This window comes from Pogoniulus pusillus, chromosome 23, assembly GCF_015220805.1.
Source record: "Pogoniulus pusillus isolate bPogPus1 chromosome 23, bPogPus1.pri, whole genome shotgun sequence".
Lineage (NCBI taxonomy): Eukaryota > Metazoa > Chordata > Aves > Piciformes > Lybiidae > Pogoniulus > Pogoniulus pusillus.
The window spans coordinates 7,960,718-7,979,362 of NC_087286.1; the positions used below are offsets into that span (position 1 = coordinate 7,960,718).

General features: G+C 46.7%; 2 protein-coding genes across 5 annotated transcripts in view; both read left to right on the forward strand.

The window, feature by feature from the left end:
• The window catches only part of PRTFDC1 (phosphoribosyl transferase domain containing 1), a 74,010-nt gene extending 69,300 nt beyond the window's left edge, over positions 1-4,710 (forward strand). Inside the window, exons 12-13 of the transcript XR_010306538.1 lie at positions 983-1,153; positions 3,733-4,710. The gene's annotated coding sequence lies outside the window, so the exon portion shown is untranslated. The remainder of the gene's footprint in view (positions 1-982; positions 1,154-3,732) is intronic.
• The window catches only part of ARHGAP21 (Rho GTPase activating protein 21), a 144,992-nt gene that overhangs the window by 11,179 nt on the left and 115,168 nt on the right, over positions 1-18,645 (forward strand). For 2 of the 4 annotated variants that reach the window (XM_064162480.1, XM_064162483.1), the window contains one exon: positions 12,389-12,708. In XM_064162480.1, coding sequence (XP_064018550.1) covers positions 12,619-12,708 — 90 coding nt within the window. In that variant the 5' untranslated portion in view covers positions 12,389-12,618. Of the gene's footprint in view, positions 1-10,963; positions 11,201-11,846; positions 12,295-12,388; positions 12,709-18,645 lie in introns of those variants that run through there. The other 2 variants (XM_064162482.1, XM_064162481.1) reach the window with 2 other exon arrangements.

Below are 18,645 nucleotides of genomic sequence, written 5' to 3' on the forward strand. Positions count from 1 at the left end.
CTCTGCAGTCAGCAGGGGCATCCTCAACTAAATCAAGTTGCCCAGAGCCCTGTCAAGCTCACCTTGAATATCTCCAGGGATGGGGCCTCAACTACCTCCTCATACCACTGTAGCTTAATGAAAAGAGTACTGAGACCTGATCAGCCTACAGGCTGACACAGGAGTGTGTGAGATGGCTTTTTAGTTTGTTTGACTTCATTGACATGGTTTATACTACTGGAAATCCTGCTACTCAAGATGAAGTGTCTTAAAACTGGGGTTTGCAGGTCCTGTGACAGAAGTATTTTGGTGTCAACCTCATAGAAAGCTGAAAAGGGATTTTATTACAATTAAGAAGGAAAATGCACAATATATACAATACTTTATCCATTACTTCAAATATGTCTATGTTGAGTATCTAGTACAGGGTATCCTTCAATCCTCATGCTGCCTTTGTACTTCTTCACTGTCTCAGGAGAACTAGAGAGTTTTATAACAAGAGAGTGGGTAGCTCTAATTTTGGTAATCAGGAACTTGTGGGAGTCTGTTTCTGGACACCAAAGGCAAGTAAATAAATGAGAACATACAGTGAGAGATGCACAGTCTTTGGTGCACTTTGCAGGAGCTGCTACCAAGCAATCCTCAGAGGGTGGATCCAGCTACTTAGTGTTTGGGCACCTTTAGAAAGACCATGGTTTCTCCTGAAGGCCTTTCTCACTACCAAATGCTTTTTACATGTGTGAGATGGGTCTCTGAATCATAGTTTCTGCAGTGCTGACACAAAAATAAGTCTATTTTTGATCACACTGGCATCTCCTTTCCAAAATTTCTAATCCACAACTGTAGCCAACAGCAGCTTTAACCTCTGGTGTGCCTTCCCATGCACTCAGCCTTAAGACAGACAAACTGTTCAAACCCTGAGCTGTATTTGCTGTCTGAATGAACATCCTGGCCACGCTAAAGCTTCTTGGATAACAAAGTTATTGTTTCCTACTGTTTTCAGGCAGTATCAGAAGAATAACTGCAGTGGGCTCAGTTGAAGTGAGACACTGAGAGCTGTCTTTACAGCCATGAGGACTGAAAAATAACCTGCTGTAGGGAGGCTTTGATTTTCAATCCCAGTTCCATGAAAGGGACACATCTCCAACTGCTGCCTTCTCCAGCAGTGAACAGGGTAAGGATTTAGTTACTTCTTGCTGCAGAATAGTTTAGAATGAAAATCTTTCTATGATGCTGATGTACAGAACAGATCACTGATGAGCAACAGAAAAACAACCCTTGTGAGACTGTGTACTGTGAAAAGACAGGACCTGAATGCAGTCCGAATGCATTTGGCACGTGATGTATGATGCTTAACCTTTCACCTCAAGAGAGGTCACTTAGATCACATCTCAGTATTTTACTTTCTCTGGACTTACAATTCAGTTCTGAAGCACATTTTCTAATGATATCTTATGGTAGTGGACACCACTGCTCAAATCTTTATTACTATGAAGTAATAAAGTGTCTCTGTCAATAAAGATGACATGTCCTGGGCCTGTTGTTTCTAGGGTCACAACCATTCCTGGTACAGTCTGGACAGAGACTGCTGCATTTTGTAACATGATGAATGAAGGTAAACTCAAAATCAGTATTTTCTTTCACAGAAGCTTTCAAAATACAAGCCTGAGTTAAAAAAAATCCTCCCTTACAAAAGGCAAACCTCAAGTAAGGCAGATCCTGCAGCATGCTGTTAACACTGTTGCTCTCAACCCAACCCACAAAACAGCAGGGCAAGTTATAAAGTGATAAGCCAAAGAATTAGGAAATAATTAATTAACATAATTGAAATGTCTCAGTTAACATACTTGGTTAACAGCACTGCTACCAGGAGAACATTCCCCCTACACACTTGGATGCAAGCCTTACTGTTAACTCATGTCATACTTACTTCTTAATATAGAAATAATTAATACTTGTATATGTGCAGTTTGATAGAGCAGAACTGCACAGCTGTCCCCTGCCACTCACCAAAGGGATGCTTTACTAAAGCTTTACTTTGATTGTAATTCTCACAATACTGAGGTGAACAAAAAGGAAGTGGGCTAATAATAACTCATTACAGTTCCAGTAGTCTGGGCTCTCCCAGAAGTCAGTGGAAAGAAATAAGAACCCAAAGAAGTTGATGTAAACCAACTTAAATAGTGGTTCTGAACGTGTCTGGTCAGATCCTGTGTCTCTTCATTGACTACTGAGGGAGCTTAGCTGATTAGCTCAGAGGCCATGAATAATGTATAGATGGATAAAATCAGGTGTCATGAATACCATCCTTAGTGTCTAGCACATTGGGAGAGCACAAGGCAGGCAGAACATTTCTCTTGCCTCAGGATATTTGGGGGCTGTGCTCTCAGGCTCCCTGTTTGCCCAGAAAGAGACTTCCCTTGCAGCCAGATTTGTAAGGATTTGCTTGCACCTGGAGTTAGCACCAGTGGTGGTGCTGAAACACCTCCACCTGCAACAAGAGATCACATTCTCACCTTCACAATGAGCTAAACCAGAGGTGAACAAGACACTCATATTTTTGACAGGGAGTACCCAGCATGCTCTTTGCCCATCCATTAGCATTCTCAGGATTTCAGCAGCGCTCCTGCTCTGAACTGGAACCAAAACCAAGTCTTTCATTAAAAGCCAGAAAGAGAGCAGGAGTAAGAGTTCCATTCAATTACAGCATTTCCAGCCAATACGTTAAGGAGCATTTAGATTCTGCACATATCTTATGCAGAGTCAATGGAAATTGCATGAGCAAAGGCTGGCAAGGCTTGGAGGAAGCCACTATAAAATGAGCAAAGACTACAGGAGTCTAGACCATAAATTACAAGAATAAGGCTCTGGCACTTATTTGAGAAGAACCTCAATATTTAGCTACAAAGTGGCCCCACTGCCTGTTGGAGAGTGGCAAGTGATCCCCAGCACTCTGCCCCAAGTGCCACATTTGACTTTAAGAAGGTGTTCCAGCAATGCCTCTGCAGATCCAAGGAGCAGCACCATGGACCAGCACAATCCCCTTGCCCAGATGTGCCAGCACATCCTCTTCCTAGGTCAGTTGTTTCTACACCCTCTTTCAATGCAGAGTAGCATAACAGGCACTACTCCATTAGTCTAGCATTATGTGAAGGAACTGTTTGGGTCTAAGTGCAGCTCAATTAGGGAGCTCTTTGAGGCAGTTGTCTTCAGGAGACACTATCATGGACCATCCTTTCTCAATGATCCAAGCTGTGTGCTTCACCCTGAGCTCTCATCTTTGTCCTTGTAAGAACAATATCGTTATGCTCATGAAGAGTGTAGTCCTCCGAGATGGAGTCAGAAAACATCTTGCAGAAGGAGAAGCCAAAAGATGACTGCTGCAGTGTTTCCACTCAGTTTATCCCCTTCACTAAAGCAGCTAACTATTGGAAGGGGACTTAAGCTCTGCACAGCTGTTATTTACCTCTGTTTTGAAATGCAGAAAGTTGCACTAATCTGTTTATTTGTCTTTAACTCTTTTGTGCTTTGGAAGTATCTCTTGGTGCAAAAGGCAATGTGATTACATTTGAAGAGAAGTATTGTGCTGGTAATATTTTAGCACCTTCCTTTCTAAAAGAAGAGCAATAACTAAGGGAAAGCAGGTTAAATAAACACAGAAGCTATCAGCAATGCAAAATAAAAAGTCTCAGCAGATAGAAAAGCTTGACAAAGGACAATTGGTGCAAATCTTTGCTTTTTCTCTGGCTTTAGTCAAGATTTCTCTAAAACACAAGGATGTCTCCAAAAGAGAAGCTTGATACAACACAAATGCAACAGAACCTGTTGCTCCTGCAACTGGTCCTACAACTCCGGGAATGAGAAGATCAAAGAGGAATACAGCATACCAAGAGGAAGGTTTTCTCTCTAGATTTCTATATTAATCAGATGCAGTTATTAAGGCTAATTACCTCTACAGAAGTGGCATGATTCTTGTGGCCCCCACCTCAGGCAGTTGTACAGTCTTAACGGTCCATTCTCATTTGATCAAAAGCAAAGTCCACTCTTGCTGTACCAAAAAAGATTAAACCCCATCCTTAGACTTCAGGGGGGAAATGCTTTGCATTACTGTGCACAGAGTTTGTTTCATATTTTGCTGAGGGCTTAAGGACTGTCTTGAGAATTAAATTATCTTGGACCATTTCCTCTCGCCTCCCTCGTAACGCTTTGGTCTAATCCTGCAAGTGACCTTTGTGTGGACATACTTTGCATCCACATGGAGCCATTTGGAGTCTGGTGCATGTGAAACAGCACAACACTGCAGAGAAGAGTTCCAGTATGTCTAATGAGTTAAAATATTTGGCTGCTGCTTTGCTCTGGGAAAACAGTTCTGAAATGAACATCTGAGGGTGTCTCAGCAGAAGACTGGGCTGCAAACACTCTGTAAACGTGGCTTTGTTCCTCAGCTCATTAGTTTCATTTTGTCTTCTCACAACATTATATAATTGCTGAGCAGATTTCTGGATTGACTTTAATCAAGATTTGCAACTCTATGTCCACCGTCAAATAGGCACAAACTGGTGGAGAATGCTAACAATTAATTTGGCTACCCTAGAAACCTGCTATATGCAATGCTTTCTTCAGACAGTTAAAAATCAAGTTTCCTTCTGACACACTGCAGTTTGCACAGGCAGTCAGCAATGAGCATTTCTGTCTGTTAGTTGCAATAATTTCCATGGCTGGATTTCTAAAGTTGGGGTTTTCTGTACAAGCAGATGAGCTACTTGGATCCTGAGCCCAACCACAGGTGCAGGTGTCCCCAGTTCCCACAGTTTAGTCTGACAGTCCCTAAACCTAGAGCAGAATCACTCAGCAGCTAGAATCTCTACCTGCTGCCAGCCAGCATCTCCTATAGCATTTGACATTTGTTCAAAAGCTTTGTTCTACTGGAAAAAAAAGAATGAATTATTTTCTTTTTGAAAGCAACATTCATAGACAGTATTTCCTCTGGAATTAGGATGTACTGGGGAATCTGTAATACTCTTCCAGGAAGCTAATGGTGGCAGCTTGGCTCTGTTAAAATACCAAACATATTCTTAATCCAGCCTCTTCTGGAAAATTCATCCCATACAGCCATAAAGACAATCCAGCTTCCCTCACAGATTTATTCTTTTTTGGGGGGAGGGGTGGGGTATCATGCTTTTTGGGATCCTATCTCCCCATTTTTCAATCTCACTTTTAAAAGCCTGAGCCAGAAGATGGGCGGTGGGAAAGCAGTGGGGGGAAAAAAAAAGAACAGTGTAATATCACTTTCAGAGCCTAGTCCCCATAAATAGTAATCAGCTTAGAGGTTTAAAGACCTTCTGGCCTTCAGATGGCTCCTGCTGTCTCAGCCAGCATCTCTTGTGCATTTCTTCAGCGAAAAGAGAGCTGAGCAGCAATCCGTTGGCATAAGTAGCAGCACATGGAGCTGGATTTAGACGCCAGTAAGAGCCAGGTACCTGGTTTCTACAGGGCTGGTAGTGAGGTTCTCATGAGCTCAATGTGAAGTAAAAGCTGTTTGGACAGCGCAGGCAAAGTAAGAAAGCAGCAAAAGATACACTGCCCTTGGGTGGAACATGCCATTGTTGGAAGAAGGGTTCTGATGAAATCAATTGATTTGTATGTTACGAATGCATTGTTTTAACTGCTGAGCTTTTTCTCAGTGCCTGGAAGCTATCTTGATCCAGCCCCAGCTACAGAAGATCTGTTAAATGTCAGGGCTCAGGAGAAGGCTGCCACACTTTGTCCACCTAGAGGGAAGCTGTGGATAGTCAGAAGCGAGACAAGATGGGTAGCCTGAATTTTAGAGATGTCTGCTATCACCTCTGTGCTACTAAAGCAAAGTTCCACTAATCAGCAGATCTGGGTGCTGATTATGTGATAAAGCAGGGAGGGAGAGCTAGCACTCTTGTCAATTCATTGCCAGCTGCTTCCACCTCAGTTGTCAGCTCAGTAGTTAAACTAAACATTTTACAAAACAGGGCTGATTTATCACCTCCCAGTCGACAGCACAGAGCCAAACACAGAGCTGCTGCTTCAGCAGAGGAGCTAAGGTAACCCAAATTGCCATCTTGCTTTCCTCTGCCATTCAAACACTTAAACCTTTTCTGTTGTTAAATACATTGGATATTTACTGTGCTGAACTCTTTTAAACTGTGTGTGAGTGGGAGGGGAGGGTTTCTGAGGGAGAAGGCTGCACATCTAATAGTCCCTGCTAGGTTTCTAAAACAAGTTAACATTGTTTGACCTAAAGTGAATAAACCCTCAGCAGAACTGAGGCTGATGACTATATCTGTTAGACTTTGGCTCCTCTAATTTAAAACAAATGAAAGGATGTAGATAGTTTAAGTGAATGCAGAAGAGATGGGGAGTGATTTATATTTTTCCCCTAGACCTTTACAAAATTAGGAAATCTTGCTGTAAACAGGCTTGGCATTTTCAGAAACAAGTTGCTATTCCACAGCGACAGTTTCCAAGAGCAGATCATGAAAAACAAGAGGTTTGCTTTGCTTATGGGTTCAGAGTGTTTCAGTAGATTTTCATTGCTAGGAACCCCAGTTAAAAACAAAGTGAGTTCTGATGGGCTCCTCCTAGCCGTAACCTCGCTTGCTCGGATTTTACACTGCAACCTGCATTCCTCTGGGCTAAGTTATACTTGAAATTGATTTTGCCTCTGGCTGGATGATGGTAAATTCCTGCAGGCTTGAGTGATTTCATATTTCTTTACAGACTACCAAGTTTGCTTTGGAACCAAAACATTCATGTCCCAAACCCACCAAAGTGTACCCAGACTCAGAATAACAGGGATGGGTGGTTTGAACAACTGAGGCTTCTTGCCATGTAAGTTGTGCATTTTGCTCCCAGTTGGCTAATGCTTTGCTGGATGTGTGAAGGAAGCAGAGTCTTCTCACATGCCATCTCATTTCTTGTGCCTTGACGGTCATCTCTTGCAATCTTCTACTTTCTGTTGCTGCCTCTCTGTTCATAGGAACTTTAGATGTCTAAGCTGACCACTGTTCCAGCTCACGGTTGGCTAGTGCTCTCAAGATGCACAGCCCACCTCATACCTTAAGCATCCTCCTTGGCTTTCCAGAAGGCAAATGCCTCCTTTTCAACACAACTTTAGATAGGCAGAAATCTTCCCTGAGAGCTAAGTCTTGCAGAATACTACATGAGTTTAAAATTAGTTCAGAGGGACCCTGCCTTGCACCCTGTGACTGGTGAAGGTGCACGACTGAAGCCTCAGGATGCCAAAGTCCTCTCTGACTATGGACCTTGTGGCAGGTCTGGCTGCAATTCTCTTTAGTAGTAGTGCTCTAGAACACTTGATAAGCACCAGCTTCTGGGGCCAAGTGACGTAGGTGTGACCTCTTGTGAAGAGAAGATTGAAATAGAGGAAAGGAGAGACTTTGGTCACAGTTCAGTGTATACATGGGAGCAGCGATTACATTTATTTCTGTTGCCAGTGCAGGAACAGTTAGAGTGTTCTCAGAATGATCATTACCTCAGCAACACCTACAAGTGACAATTTCTGAAAGCAAACATCAGAACAAACATCTACTTGCTCAGAGGCATACCTCTTCCTACTCACTCTTACTTTCATTCCCAAACTCAGGCTCTGTTAAACTTGGACCTTTCCCTACTTGTCAGATTTTGTTTTTCTCCTTATCCCAGCACAAAACCTTCCAAAATTAACTACTATTTGCCATCTATCTCATCTCCCCTACCCAGGTTCTCCACACTGATCTAAAAACTTCTATAAGAAACCTCCTTTCTCTTTAACTCTTTTTCTCCACCCATGTTGCTCTCTAATCCAAAGGTAGGGCACTTGGAACTGGCTCTGACTGAGCAACCTCACTGCTCGTGGCTGATGTATGGTGGGCTGCAGGTGGTGAGAAATGAGAAAGCCTTCAAGATGGCAAGGACAACACAACTGCTTGAGATGGGAGTTGCTTCACAGTGGGCTGGGTGCAGGTTACACATGTCTAAACACATGTTATGCATGTGACAGAAAGGCATGTCCCTGGGCCCTGCCAGAGGCTGGGGTTAAGGATCACGTTGGGAAGGAAGCAGGTATCTGAAAACATATTTAATGTAATGAATTTCAGTCTTCCAGTCTACCTGGCGAAGGGAATTTTGATCTCCATAGTTTAGCCTCTAGAATTTCTGTAGTCTCAAGATACCGAGACGTTCATTCAGCAAATGATAGTTTAAGGAGATAAAACCCCATAATTATTTCACCACCGGCCCAGCAGAACGGGCAGAACAGATCGACTTGAGCACACCTCAGCCCCTGGACTGCAGTGCAGGCTTGACTCTGCCTATCTCAGCAATTCAAACTCAGCTGCTAGACTTTGCACCGAAGCGGCTGAGATGAGCTGAAAGATGTCTGCAGTGGCTCTCCTGTGGGGGTGACACTCTTTAGCAAGGAGTGATAATAAACAGTAGGATGGTGCTAACGCTGTAAGCTGCTGCAGCTGTCTGCTAAGTGAGTATGTGTCAACACCTTCGGACTGGAAGGTGAGAAAGTGAAATTATAGCTTTCAGTTGCCCTAATTCTGCTTTTGCAACCTCTTTTATTAAATCACTTTCAAGGGGTGGTTAAGGGACTGTGAGGTTTTAGTTGGGTGTTACAAATCCTAGGTAATGAGCATATTTCTGAGGCCTCCTTTGTAAAGTTCTTCTGTTGTAACTAAGACATCATACTTAGAATGAAGAATTACAACAGGATAGCCTAATATGTGAAAGTCCCCAAAACACCCCAGCATCTGGAACAAATGCAGCTGCCACAAAGAAAACACTGATTAAGAGGAAGAGAATGAAGTACACAGTTTAATAAAAGATTGGAGAGTGTAAATATTCTTTTGATGCTTACACAAATGCATCAGAGTTAATAATAAGGTCTATTTCCTCAGCCTAGCTCTGAAACAATTTGGGATTCTAGGCTCACGTTCTCCTCTGTGGTATTTTCCTTTTCCTATTATAGTTTTAAAGCTGGAGAAATTGATTTGCAGTGTAAGAAAAGTAAAAGTGGAATATTTATCACTGCGGCGATGTAGCTGTGCTGATAAAAATAGAGACCTGACAGATACTAAATGATCATTCAAGAGTCTATCTGTAATTGAATCTCTCTCAGACGTTTTGCAGATCTGACAGCTTTCTGCATGGATATTACTGAAGACACTGATTTAGATTTGGAGTCAGTACGGTGGCTCCTGTAGAAAACAAGTGATTCTGATGAATACACAGAACCAGTTTTACATACAGCATGGATTTTTGCTGATCTTCTGTGGATTCATGTGATGACTACAGTGCAGAGAGCACTGTGCTTTCGGTTCTGTTTGGTTACAGCTTCCAACAGGAGAAGTGTCCCAACTGAACATGAGCCAGCAGTGTGCCCAGGTGGCCAAGAGAGCCAATGGCATCCTGGCCTGCATCAGGAATGGTGTGGTCAGCAGGAGCAGGGAGGTCATTCTGCCCCTGTACTCTGCACTGGTTAGACCACACCTTGAGTGCTGTGTTCAGTTCTGGGCCCCCCAGTTTAGGAGGGACACTGAGATGCTTGAGCGTGTCCAGAGAAGGGCGACGAGGCTGGGGAGAGGCCTTGAGCACAGCCCTATGAGGAGAGGCTGAGGGAGCTGGGATTGGTTAGCCTGGAGAAGAGGAGGCTCAGGGGAGACCTTATTGCTGTCTACAACTACCTGAGGGGTGGTTGTGGCCAGGAGGAGGTTGCTCTCTTCTCTCAGGTGGCCAGCACCAGAACGAGAGGATACAGCCTCAAGCTACACCAGGGGAGATTTAGGCTGGAGGTGAGGAGAAAGTTCTTCACTGAGAGAGTCATTGGACACTGGAATGGGCTGCCCGGGGAGGTGGTGGAGTCGCCGTCCCTGGAGCTGTTCAAGGCAGGACTGGACGTGGCACTTGGTGCCATGGTCTGGCCTTGAGCTCTGTGCTAAAGGGTTGGACTTGATGATCTGTGAGGTCTCTTCCAATCCTAATAATACTGTGATACTGTGAAAAAACCTCAAAGTCTTTTCATCTTTCTGGTCTTTTCAAATTCTTGACAACTGAACACCAGACTTAAGTTTGCTCGGGGTCTGTATGCCAAATAAATGTTTAAACGTTGTATGCTTGCGAGAAACATTTCAGAAGCTGGACAGGATCCCGTGGATTGCTAGCTGAATAGCAGCATGATTATTTTATTACATATAAGTAATCTCTGCTCCAGGTCAGGTTCATCCACAAAGTGCTCTTTAGTAGCAGAAAGTTATGAGGAACTCAGATTCTTCAGGAGGTACTGCAAGGTTTTAACTGTATGCAGACCTACTGAAATCCATGGTCAGCAGCTCAGACGCTGTGACAGGCCTCAGGTAACAGCAGCCTCTGAAACTCGGCAAACGCGTCCTGAACTGAAAAGAATCAGCGCTTGGACCTTGGGCCTCTTGTAGCTACTGGATGTAAGCTCTTTCCTGTGCTCTCTGGATACCACTCCTCGTACCTGCCGCAGGTGCGAGTGCCTGACCGGGCCTGGCACCTCTTTTCGGAGGTCACTTCAGAGCAGCAGAGCAGAAAAGCCACAGCTCAAAATAGCATCGTTGTTCTGGATCCGCAACCAAGACACGACCTTTCATTTCACACAAGACCTTTATTATTTCTTACAAGCGTTGTTTCCACTCCCTCTCACTTAAACCTCGTTTAGCCTCTACACTGTTCCTCCCCACCCCACGGACGTCAGCCAGGCCCCGTCCCAGAACCCCCCGAGGGGCGGCCGTTACGGCCGCCGTCCCGCGGGGAGACCCCGCAAGAAGCCAGGTGCAAGCCGGAGCTGCATACAGAAGCACTAAACCGCGAGTTAGGACAGAAACCTAGGTATTTATTCGCACCCGAAAACGCCGACGCACGAGGCCTCCGGGTGTGCTGGCGGGCGCGGGGCGGAGGCCAGCGGCGGGGCGCGGGCCCGCGGGGATCTGCGCGCCCCGGCCGCAGGGCGGGTGCCCTGGGAGGCAGCCGGGAGCCAGTTCCTGCCCTCGCGGTGTCGTCGGAGGAGGTGGGTGGATTTTTGGAGGGAACAGAAACCGCCAGCCTGGAGGCGGGGGAAGGGACGAGCTCCCCAACGGCCCCAGAGGCGGAGGCAGCCGGAGCCGCCGACGCCGGGGACTCCTCGTCGCCACTGCAGGGCCGGAGCCCCGCAAGCCGCCGAGTAAGAAGGGGCCAGCTTGAGGGCGGGCGATGCAGTGCCGCCCGTCGCGGGACCGCGCTCCCGGTCCGCGCTTGGCGGGCTGGCCGCGGTTGCCGCCCCGGCTCCTATCAGGGCGGGGGCCAACGTGAGGAGCTAGGGAGGCCTCGGGGACTTCCCAAGGCGAGGGTGTAAACGGGATAGGGAGAAAGGGAAGGGGGCAGAGCCGCGGACGACGAGGTGCCGCGCTGGCCAGGGGAGAGAGTGCAGTCAGCGGCGTGGGGGAGGCTGCTCAGCCGTGCAAGAGCCCGCGCCTTCAGGGGAGCGCTGGCTGAAGCTCGGCACGCCCATGGCTCCCCCCCATGCTGAGTTTGGAGCTCAGCAAGCGGCCCCTGCTCGCGGCGCTGGGCGAGGCCGGTGCCCAGGTGGCCGGGGAGCGCGGCGGGCGCAGCTGGCGCGGCGCGATGGCCCCCAGCGCCGAGACGCCCTAATTGGCAGCAGCGCAGCTGGCAGCAGGGGGGCAGGGCCAAGGCCGGAGCGGCCGTCGGCCGCCGCTGTCGAGGCGAAACGGCGCGTCTGTGCTGAGGGAGGGGCTGCGGGCGGGGCGTGGGGCGCGGTGGTCTGATCGTGAGCGGCTCCAGCTACGTAGACTAGTGGGAGGGAGCTGCCTATGAGTGGGGTAGGCTTATGTGGGAGACAAAAGCCCGGCTCCAGGAAGCGAGGGTCTCGGCCTCGCTGCTGACGGGAGGGGTCTTTTGTTGCGTTTTGCTAACCAGAGTTTGTGCCTCTCAGCCGGTCAGGGTGCTGGTTACTGCCGGGGCGAGAACTGCGAACGGGCGGCAGCTTCCGCCCGCCCCCGCGGCTCCCTACCCCGTACTTCACCGGTTGATCAAAGTTCGTCTGGGCCTAAGCGAGGAGCGATCAGGCTGCTGCTCCCGTCAGCCGAGGCTACTCTTCCTCTCTCCGCGGCCCGGGGCAGCCTTTCCCCGTCTTCGCTGCCTCCGGCAGCACGAACGCCTGTATGTAGCGAAGTAGGAGGGAGTGGGCGCCTCCTGTTTCTCTCCTCCCCGCGGCTGGAGCTCTGGATAGGAGGAGCCGGAGGAAGAGGAAGATGACGAGTGGGTGCAATTAGCCTAACAAGGGACGGGTGGTGGAGGAGGCGGCAGCAGCCCCGTGCCGAAGACTGACACATCTGCTCTCTCTCTTCTCCAGCCATGAACGCAGAAGCCGGGGAGCGCAGCTGAAACTCAGGCTCGTCCCGGTGCTTTTCCATATGGCAGCGGCGTGAAGGGGCCGAGTCCTCCTCCCCCGACGGTGGGGCTGGCCTCGTCGCCTCGGCTGTGCGCGAGTGACTCTGACGCTGGTTCCTTGCTCCCCTCTCTTCACTTTCCCGATGTGGGGTCCAGAGGATTTGCGCCTCCTTTGTAACCGGGAATGAAATAATGGCGACCCGGTGGGCAACGGGGCCACCCGGCGGAGATGGAGACAACGATCCCCCTCCGGGCGGCGGCGGCAAGGGCGCCGTCGGCCAGGTAGGAACGGTGGGGGCGGGCGGGGCGCGGACTGAGCGTACGCGGCGGCGGGCAGGGCCGTACCGTGCCGGGCGGCCGCCTCCCGCTGTGGGGAACGACTTGGCTGGAGCGGGCTTAATGGCCGCCCCCTCTCTCCCTCCCTTCCTTCCTCCCTCCCTCTCTCTCTTTTCCTGCCCTCACGCCCCGGAGTTGCCGGGAGTTGGATGCTGGGAACGGTGCGGGTGTGCGGCTCCCCGGTAGCGGCCGGGGGCTTATAGCTGGTGCGTCGCTCCGGGGCCAGGAGACCGGGGGCTTCCGCTGCCTGACGGGCCGGGCGGCGGCCCCGTATCCCGCCCGCGGCGTGACTCCCGTGCCAGCCCTCGGGACGGCAGCTGCCGTGGGGTCTCCTCGTACCCGCCGGCCTCGCGGTCAGCTCGGGGCCCCTGTGTCAGCTACTCCGCCTAGTCTCGACTCTTCTTAGCCCCGGCCCCGAGGGCCGGGAGCGCTTCGCTGGGTGGCACAGTGGTACAGCTTCGTCCTCCCTCTCCCTCAGGCTCAAACCTTGGTGCTTTTCAGTAGAAATATGGGCCTGGCCTCTCCCTCCTTGCAGCCTGTACTTGCCACGCTCCTGCCTGTACGCAGCGGCTTGTATCAAACGTATTTTTCTCCATGGCATGCGTTGCTGGAACGGTCCTCTGTTTAGTTTAAAAACTTTATAGCATGCCCTGTGGTGGCACCATTGCATGTTTCGACTCGCAGCGGAGTTTTTAGCACTGAGCTGTGCCTGTTGCTTCCTTCTGTGCTCCGTATGAGTAGTAATGAATGTCTCTGAAACAACTGTAACTGGAGATCCAGCAAAATACACATTTAACAGTTTAAGCGGATTTATTCTGAGACCTGTCTGAAACTTTAGGAAGACAAACTTGGTTTTGTGTGTCTTGGGGCGTGTTGTGCCAAAGGCTGACTTAAATCTGTGTAGGACTGTGCAGTAGATGTCCTTTATGTGGCTGCTCCCCTTTTGTTTGCTGAAAATGAAATATAGTAGAGTCATTTTAAGGTGTCGGTGGGTTATGGTTTGGTCATAGGGTTTTACTGGTTTTAAGGACACCAAGTTTCAGTTTAATTGCTATTTTCACCCTTTTGCCGTGGTTTAAAAGCTGCACACATAATACTGTAACATTTTCCTTACTGCCATTAGCTCAGTTAGGAGATTCGTATAGTCTCTTCGAGGAAGTGGGTTAGGTGAGGACAAAATGTGAGTCTGAAGACAGACAACAGAAAATGTTAAGGTTTAAGATTGTTTTAAAAATGGTGATCCTCATTTGTATGTAGATTTAATCAGGCGTTATTCTTGTTGATGTGCTTTCTGGGCTGTTTTTAGAGGACCTAGCCTTTAAACTTTGCTGTTGAAATAGTGTGGGAAGAAGGAGAAAACCACATGTCCGAGTCCAGAAATGAAAATTTGCTTTTTAATTCTATTTTACTGATCCTGCTGATCTTCTGGCACTAGCACTTGTCGTAATCCACCTCTCCCTACCGTGGTAAGCCCTTACACGGCTTGTGGGGCTCATGCAGCTCATTGTGTTTAAACTGTGTAATTGGCAACTACTAATGGGTATGGAATTGCAAAATGGTCTGCTCTGTCTGTCGTTTTGCCTGGTACTTACATGTTGCAGTTAAAATGTAACTGCTAGAGAACATGCACGTACACTGATGATTGCCTTAATCAGCAGGCATGACACAGCCTTTGCTTAAACATAGGTGCCTAGTCACAGTTGGCAGTGCTTTGCACATACCTTCCTGTGCATTTTGCCATATGACCTAAGTTTCCACTTATTTTACAACTTCTTTTTTCGTATCTTGGTGCAAAATGCCGAGGGAGTGACGATTTGTGACTTGGCGTTTGGTGTCTCAGTTCAGTTGATGGAGCAGTTACTATGTGCAGTGCTTGATGTGCTCTATGGGAACAAATCCCTTTAGCTGAAGTCTTACTGGTGTTTTCTGTTGGAAAAGAAGTTGCTGCAGTTGCAGGGTTTTATAGTGTGCTAATACTGACATGCAGGGTGTTAGCAGTTTTGGGAAATGATTTATCTTTTCAGGATGCTGTATCCCATATGGTGTTTGCATTGTAATGCAATATTAGCTCATCTGCATGTAATGTGCAGATGTAGACCTGTACGCACAGCAGGCTGGCACAAGAAGGGCTCCAAGCATAACCTGCATTCATCACAGACAAGGGAGTTGCAACAGAAATTAGACTTTTCAGCCAGTTAAAGGCTGTGGAAATGTGCAGCTGTAATCATCAAGGTTTGATCGAGTCCTCTGGCTTCAAGATAAGTGGTCAGGTGAAGGCAGGGCATGCCTGATTGAGAAGCCAGTGCAGGTGAAGGCAGGGCATGCCTGATTGAGAAGCCAGTGCAGGTGAAGGAAGGGCATGCCTGATGGAGAAGCTAGTGCAGGTGATGGAAGGGCATGCCTGATGGAGAAGCCAGTGCAGGTGAAGGAAGGACATGCCTGATTGAGAAGCCCGTGCTGCTGTGTATGTTTGCATGCAGAGGTGGGAGAATTGAGAACATGTGTTACGGCTACTTTGGGTAATGCTGGTGTCCGTTGCTATTTTGTTTTGCATGCCTGTCAGCTCTGCCACTGTCTCTCGTTTGGTCATGCCTTGCCACGGTTTCGATTTTTACTTCATTTTTGTTGTTCTTCTCTTTGGCACTGTACCTGGTGGTCTTTCTCACTTCAGCGGCTGTACGGTGATTGCTGAGAACAAAGCTTGAGCTTTCGGGCTTGGAGGCTGTGGTCTGAACATGCAGCCTGTTCAAAGGGGCAGATCATGTCTTCTGGGCTCTCGGGGGAGCTGGCAGAAAGGGCCTGGGACTCTCAGGGCTGTTTGCCATTCTGTTTGAAATCTGACACACATTTGCAAAGGGGTGCAAGAATTGCTGAGCGTATGTTCATAAGGACAGATAAGCGAGAGTGTGTTCTTTCTGGCTTTCAGATTAATAGGCATATACTGTCTGTTTTGTCAGGTTGTAGCAGTGTTTTGTTGGAGTGATTAAGCCTTGATGTGGTACAAGCAGTACTACTTCAGTCACAACATCCCAGCTACAGGTTTGTCCATATTTGAGGTTGGAACTGGCTTGTTCATTAGTGTAAATTTATTGTCCTTCTACCTAGAAAAGCTCAACAAAAACTGCTTTCTTTTTCTTATTTTTTCTGTCCACGATTTTTGTATTTGTTTTAAAAGAATTGCTTACAAATGCTAAAAATACTTACTCAACACTCTTAATAAAATTATTTGATAATTTTTCTGTTGTATCTAGTTGGAGCATGAAGATGTGTAGATATTTATTGTGAATTTCTAATACTTCATTGCAAGTGTGCATTAAAAGAGTGAGGCTTTGCTTTTGTGGGAGGTTTTTTTTTGGTGGTGTGTTGTTGGTTATTTTTTGCATATCACCTGAGTTGGTAGGAATAGCTGATTGAATTTAGACATTCCAGAGAGTTTTTGTATTCGGCAATAATTAGGAAATGCATTTCCAAAGACTGTAAAAGAAAAGTCAAAGGTAATTTAGTGCTGGCTTTGTAACCAAAAGCGCTCCATTTGATAAAGGAGAAGACCCCATAATATTCTCAGTCTTACACCTTAGCAAAGAGCACAACTGCATAAACTGAAGACAAGCCTGTGGTGGAAGGGTCAGGAATCAGAGAAGGGCAATGATGGCACTAAAAATAGGAAATGATTGACATTCTCACTAGCAATAATTAATAGATCATTTACTATTTTAACAGCGCAGTTGGGATGACATTGGTAAACTTGGAGTGGTGACTGCCAGGTGTTGTGTCTCTGTTATAGTGCACAAGTACTGAAGGGTTGTATTTTGATACTGCATTTCAATCTTTAAGTGATTATGCCTGTAAACATGGAAACTATCCTGGAACTTGGTGGTGTTAGGTGTCAATGCTTTTCCTCTATCTGATACTCAGAGGCTGTAAGGTTCAACCATAATGTTAAAAATCAGAATGAGAGAAATGCATTTGTAAGGTGTTTTATGTGTCAGGTAATAAACATTACCAAAAGGAATCGTTAGAAGTGTGTTATTACTTATGGTGACAGAGAATTCTGCACAAACCTTGTACTGAGGGAGAGTAATTCCACTAAAAATACCAGCATTACCAGGAGCTGTGGTTGCAGCTATTCAAAAGGCTTGAGTCAAATCCTGTTTAATTATACAAGCACAACACTGACTTCTGTCCCCATTTGTGTCAGAGTAAGCCTGAGGTAGTTTGACAGAACATGGACCTCTTCCATGAAGGAAATATTACGTATTTGATAAGCAACAGTATAAAGCAGCCCACAGTTCCTTCAGGAAAAGGGATCTGCCTTCAAGTATAGCAGCATCTGATGTTTTTTTGAAGTGGCTTTCTGCTTTCCCCAAAATCCAACTTTGTTGATTGGTTGTCCTGCTTTGCTGATTGCCTGGAAAGACATCCTGAGAAACCTGATGATTTGAAGGGTATCTTGAACTTTGTCAGCACAAAAGAATTGCACTGCACTTTGTGCAGTATCTGCATTGGAAGAGTGAACTTTTTTCTTTAACAGGCTTAACAAACATTAAAGCACTGTCTTGGCTTTTTCCTTGTATAAGCTGGTTTTAATGATTTCTGTTACTGAAGTGTGAAAATAACACTTTGCTACTTTAGATGGACTTGTACTTATTTCCTGTCTGTTGTATTTACTTTCTTATACAAAAAAAATCTGAGAGAACAGTTTGGGACAGTATTTCGTCTCACACAGTGTAGGTGTTTGTGAGCTTCTCCTTCTTGAATGTATGAAAACATCTTCCTGTGAGTGGATGACCAAATTGTAGCTCAGCAGAACAGTCTGGACTCTGGAAAGAGAAAAAGCTATAGTGTTTTATGGGTTTAAATTTTGTGGATACATACTTGAATTGTTCTGTAGACCATGATTAGAATACAAACATGCAGCCAGTAAGATTTATTAGAAGAGAAACTTTCTGTCTCTCTTCCCAAGGAAGTCACAGAATCACAGATTGGTTTGCATTGGAAGGGTCCTTTCAATGTTGTCCACCCACCTGCAGTGAGCAGGGCCATCTCCAACTAGAGAGAGTTGCTCAGAGCCCTAACAACCTGACCTAAATGGCTAGAGAGCCAGCATGGTGTAGCACTGCTGGAGTAACTTGTCTGATGACAATTGGCAGAGAAGTGAAGGTTTTCTAGCATTCAGAGGTTGTGCTTATTCTTTCTTGCAGTTATCTTTTATACAGAAAATTGCATAGGATAAGGAGTCAGGTGTGAAAGAAAAAAAAAAAGGTAATGGTGTTACGTGAGAACAGCTTTAGTTCCTGTTGGTAACAGGGTTTGCTGCTTTTAAAATCATGAGTTAGGCCTGGTGTAAACTATGAGATTTCCGAATGGGTGTTGAAGCAGCCCAAACTGACAGCAATCCAGCAGCAGGCTGATGAACTGTCAGGTGTGACTCCATGGTTGTAGAAGGGGTTAAAGCTATGAGCTCATCAAATCGTTGAATTTAGGGCTGTGCTGCAGAGGAAGTGTTGGTCTGCCTACCCTAGTAAATAATACATGCATGTATATTAAATAATAGGTTGTGCCAAGCATGGGAGATGAACAGTGGGTGAGAGTTGTGCTGTCTGATCAGACCGGTGGATGAATGGGGATGATCACACCCCACTTTGTATATTTATTATACAGAATGTAGATCAGTAGTGTGCAGATCTCCTGTCCAAACACTTCTTATGCCTTGTCATTGTTAATATTTTTGCAAAGACACTTCCCTGGCATGTTTTCCCCGTCACCTAGCAGTTAGGTACCTTAGTATAAGTGCAACTGATGAGTGGGAACAGCAACATCAAACAGGCTTTGACTGCATATCTGAGGCTCAGCACATCTTGTAAATCTCAAAGTGCCTAATCT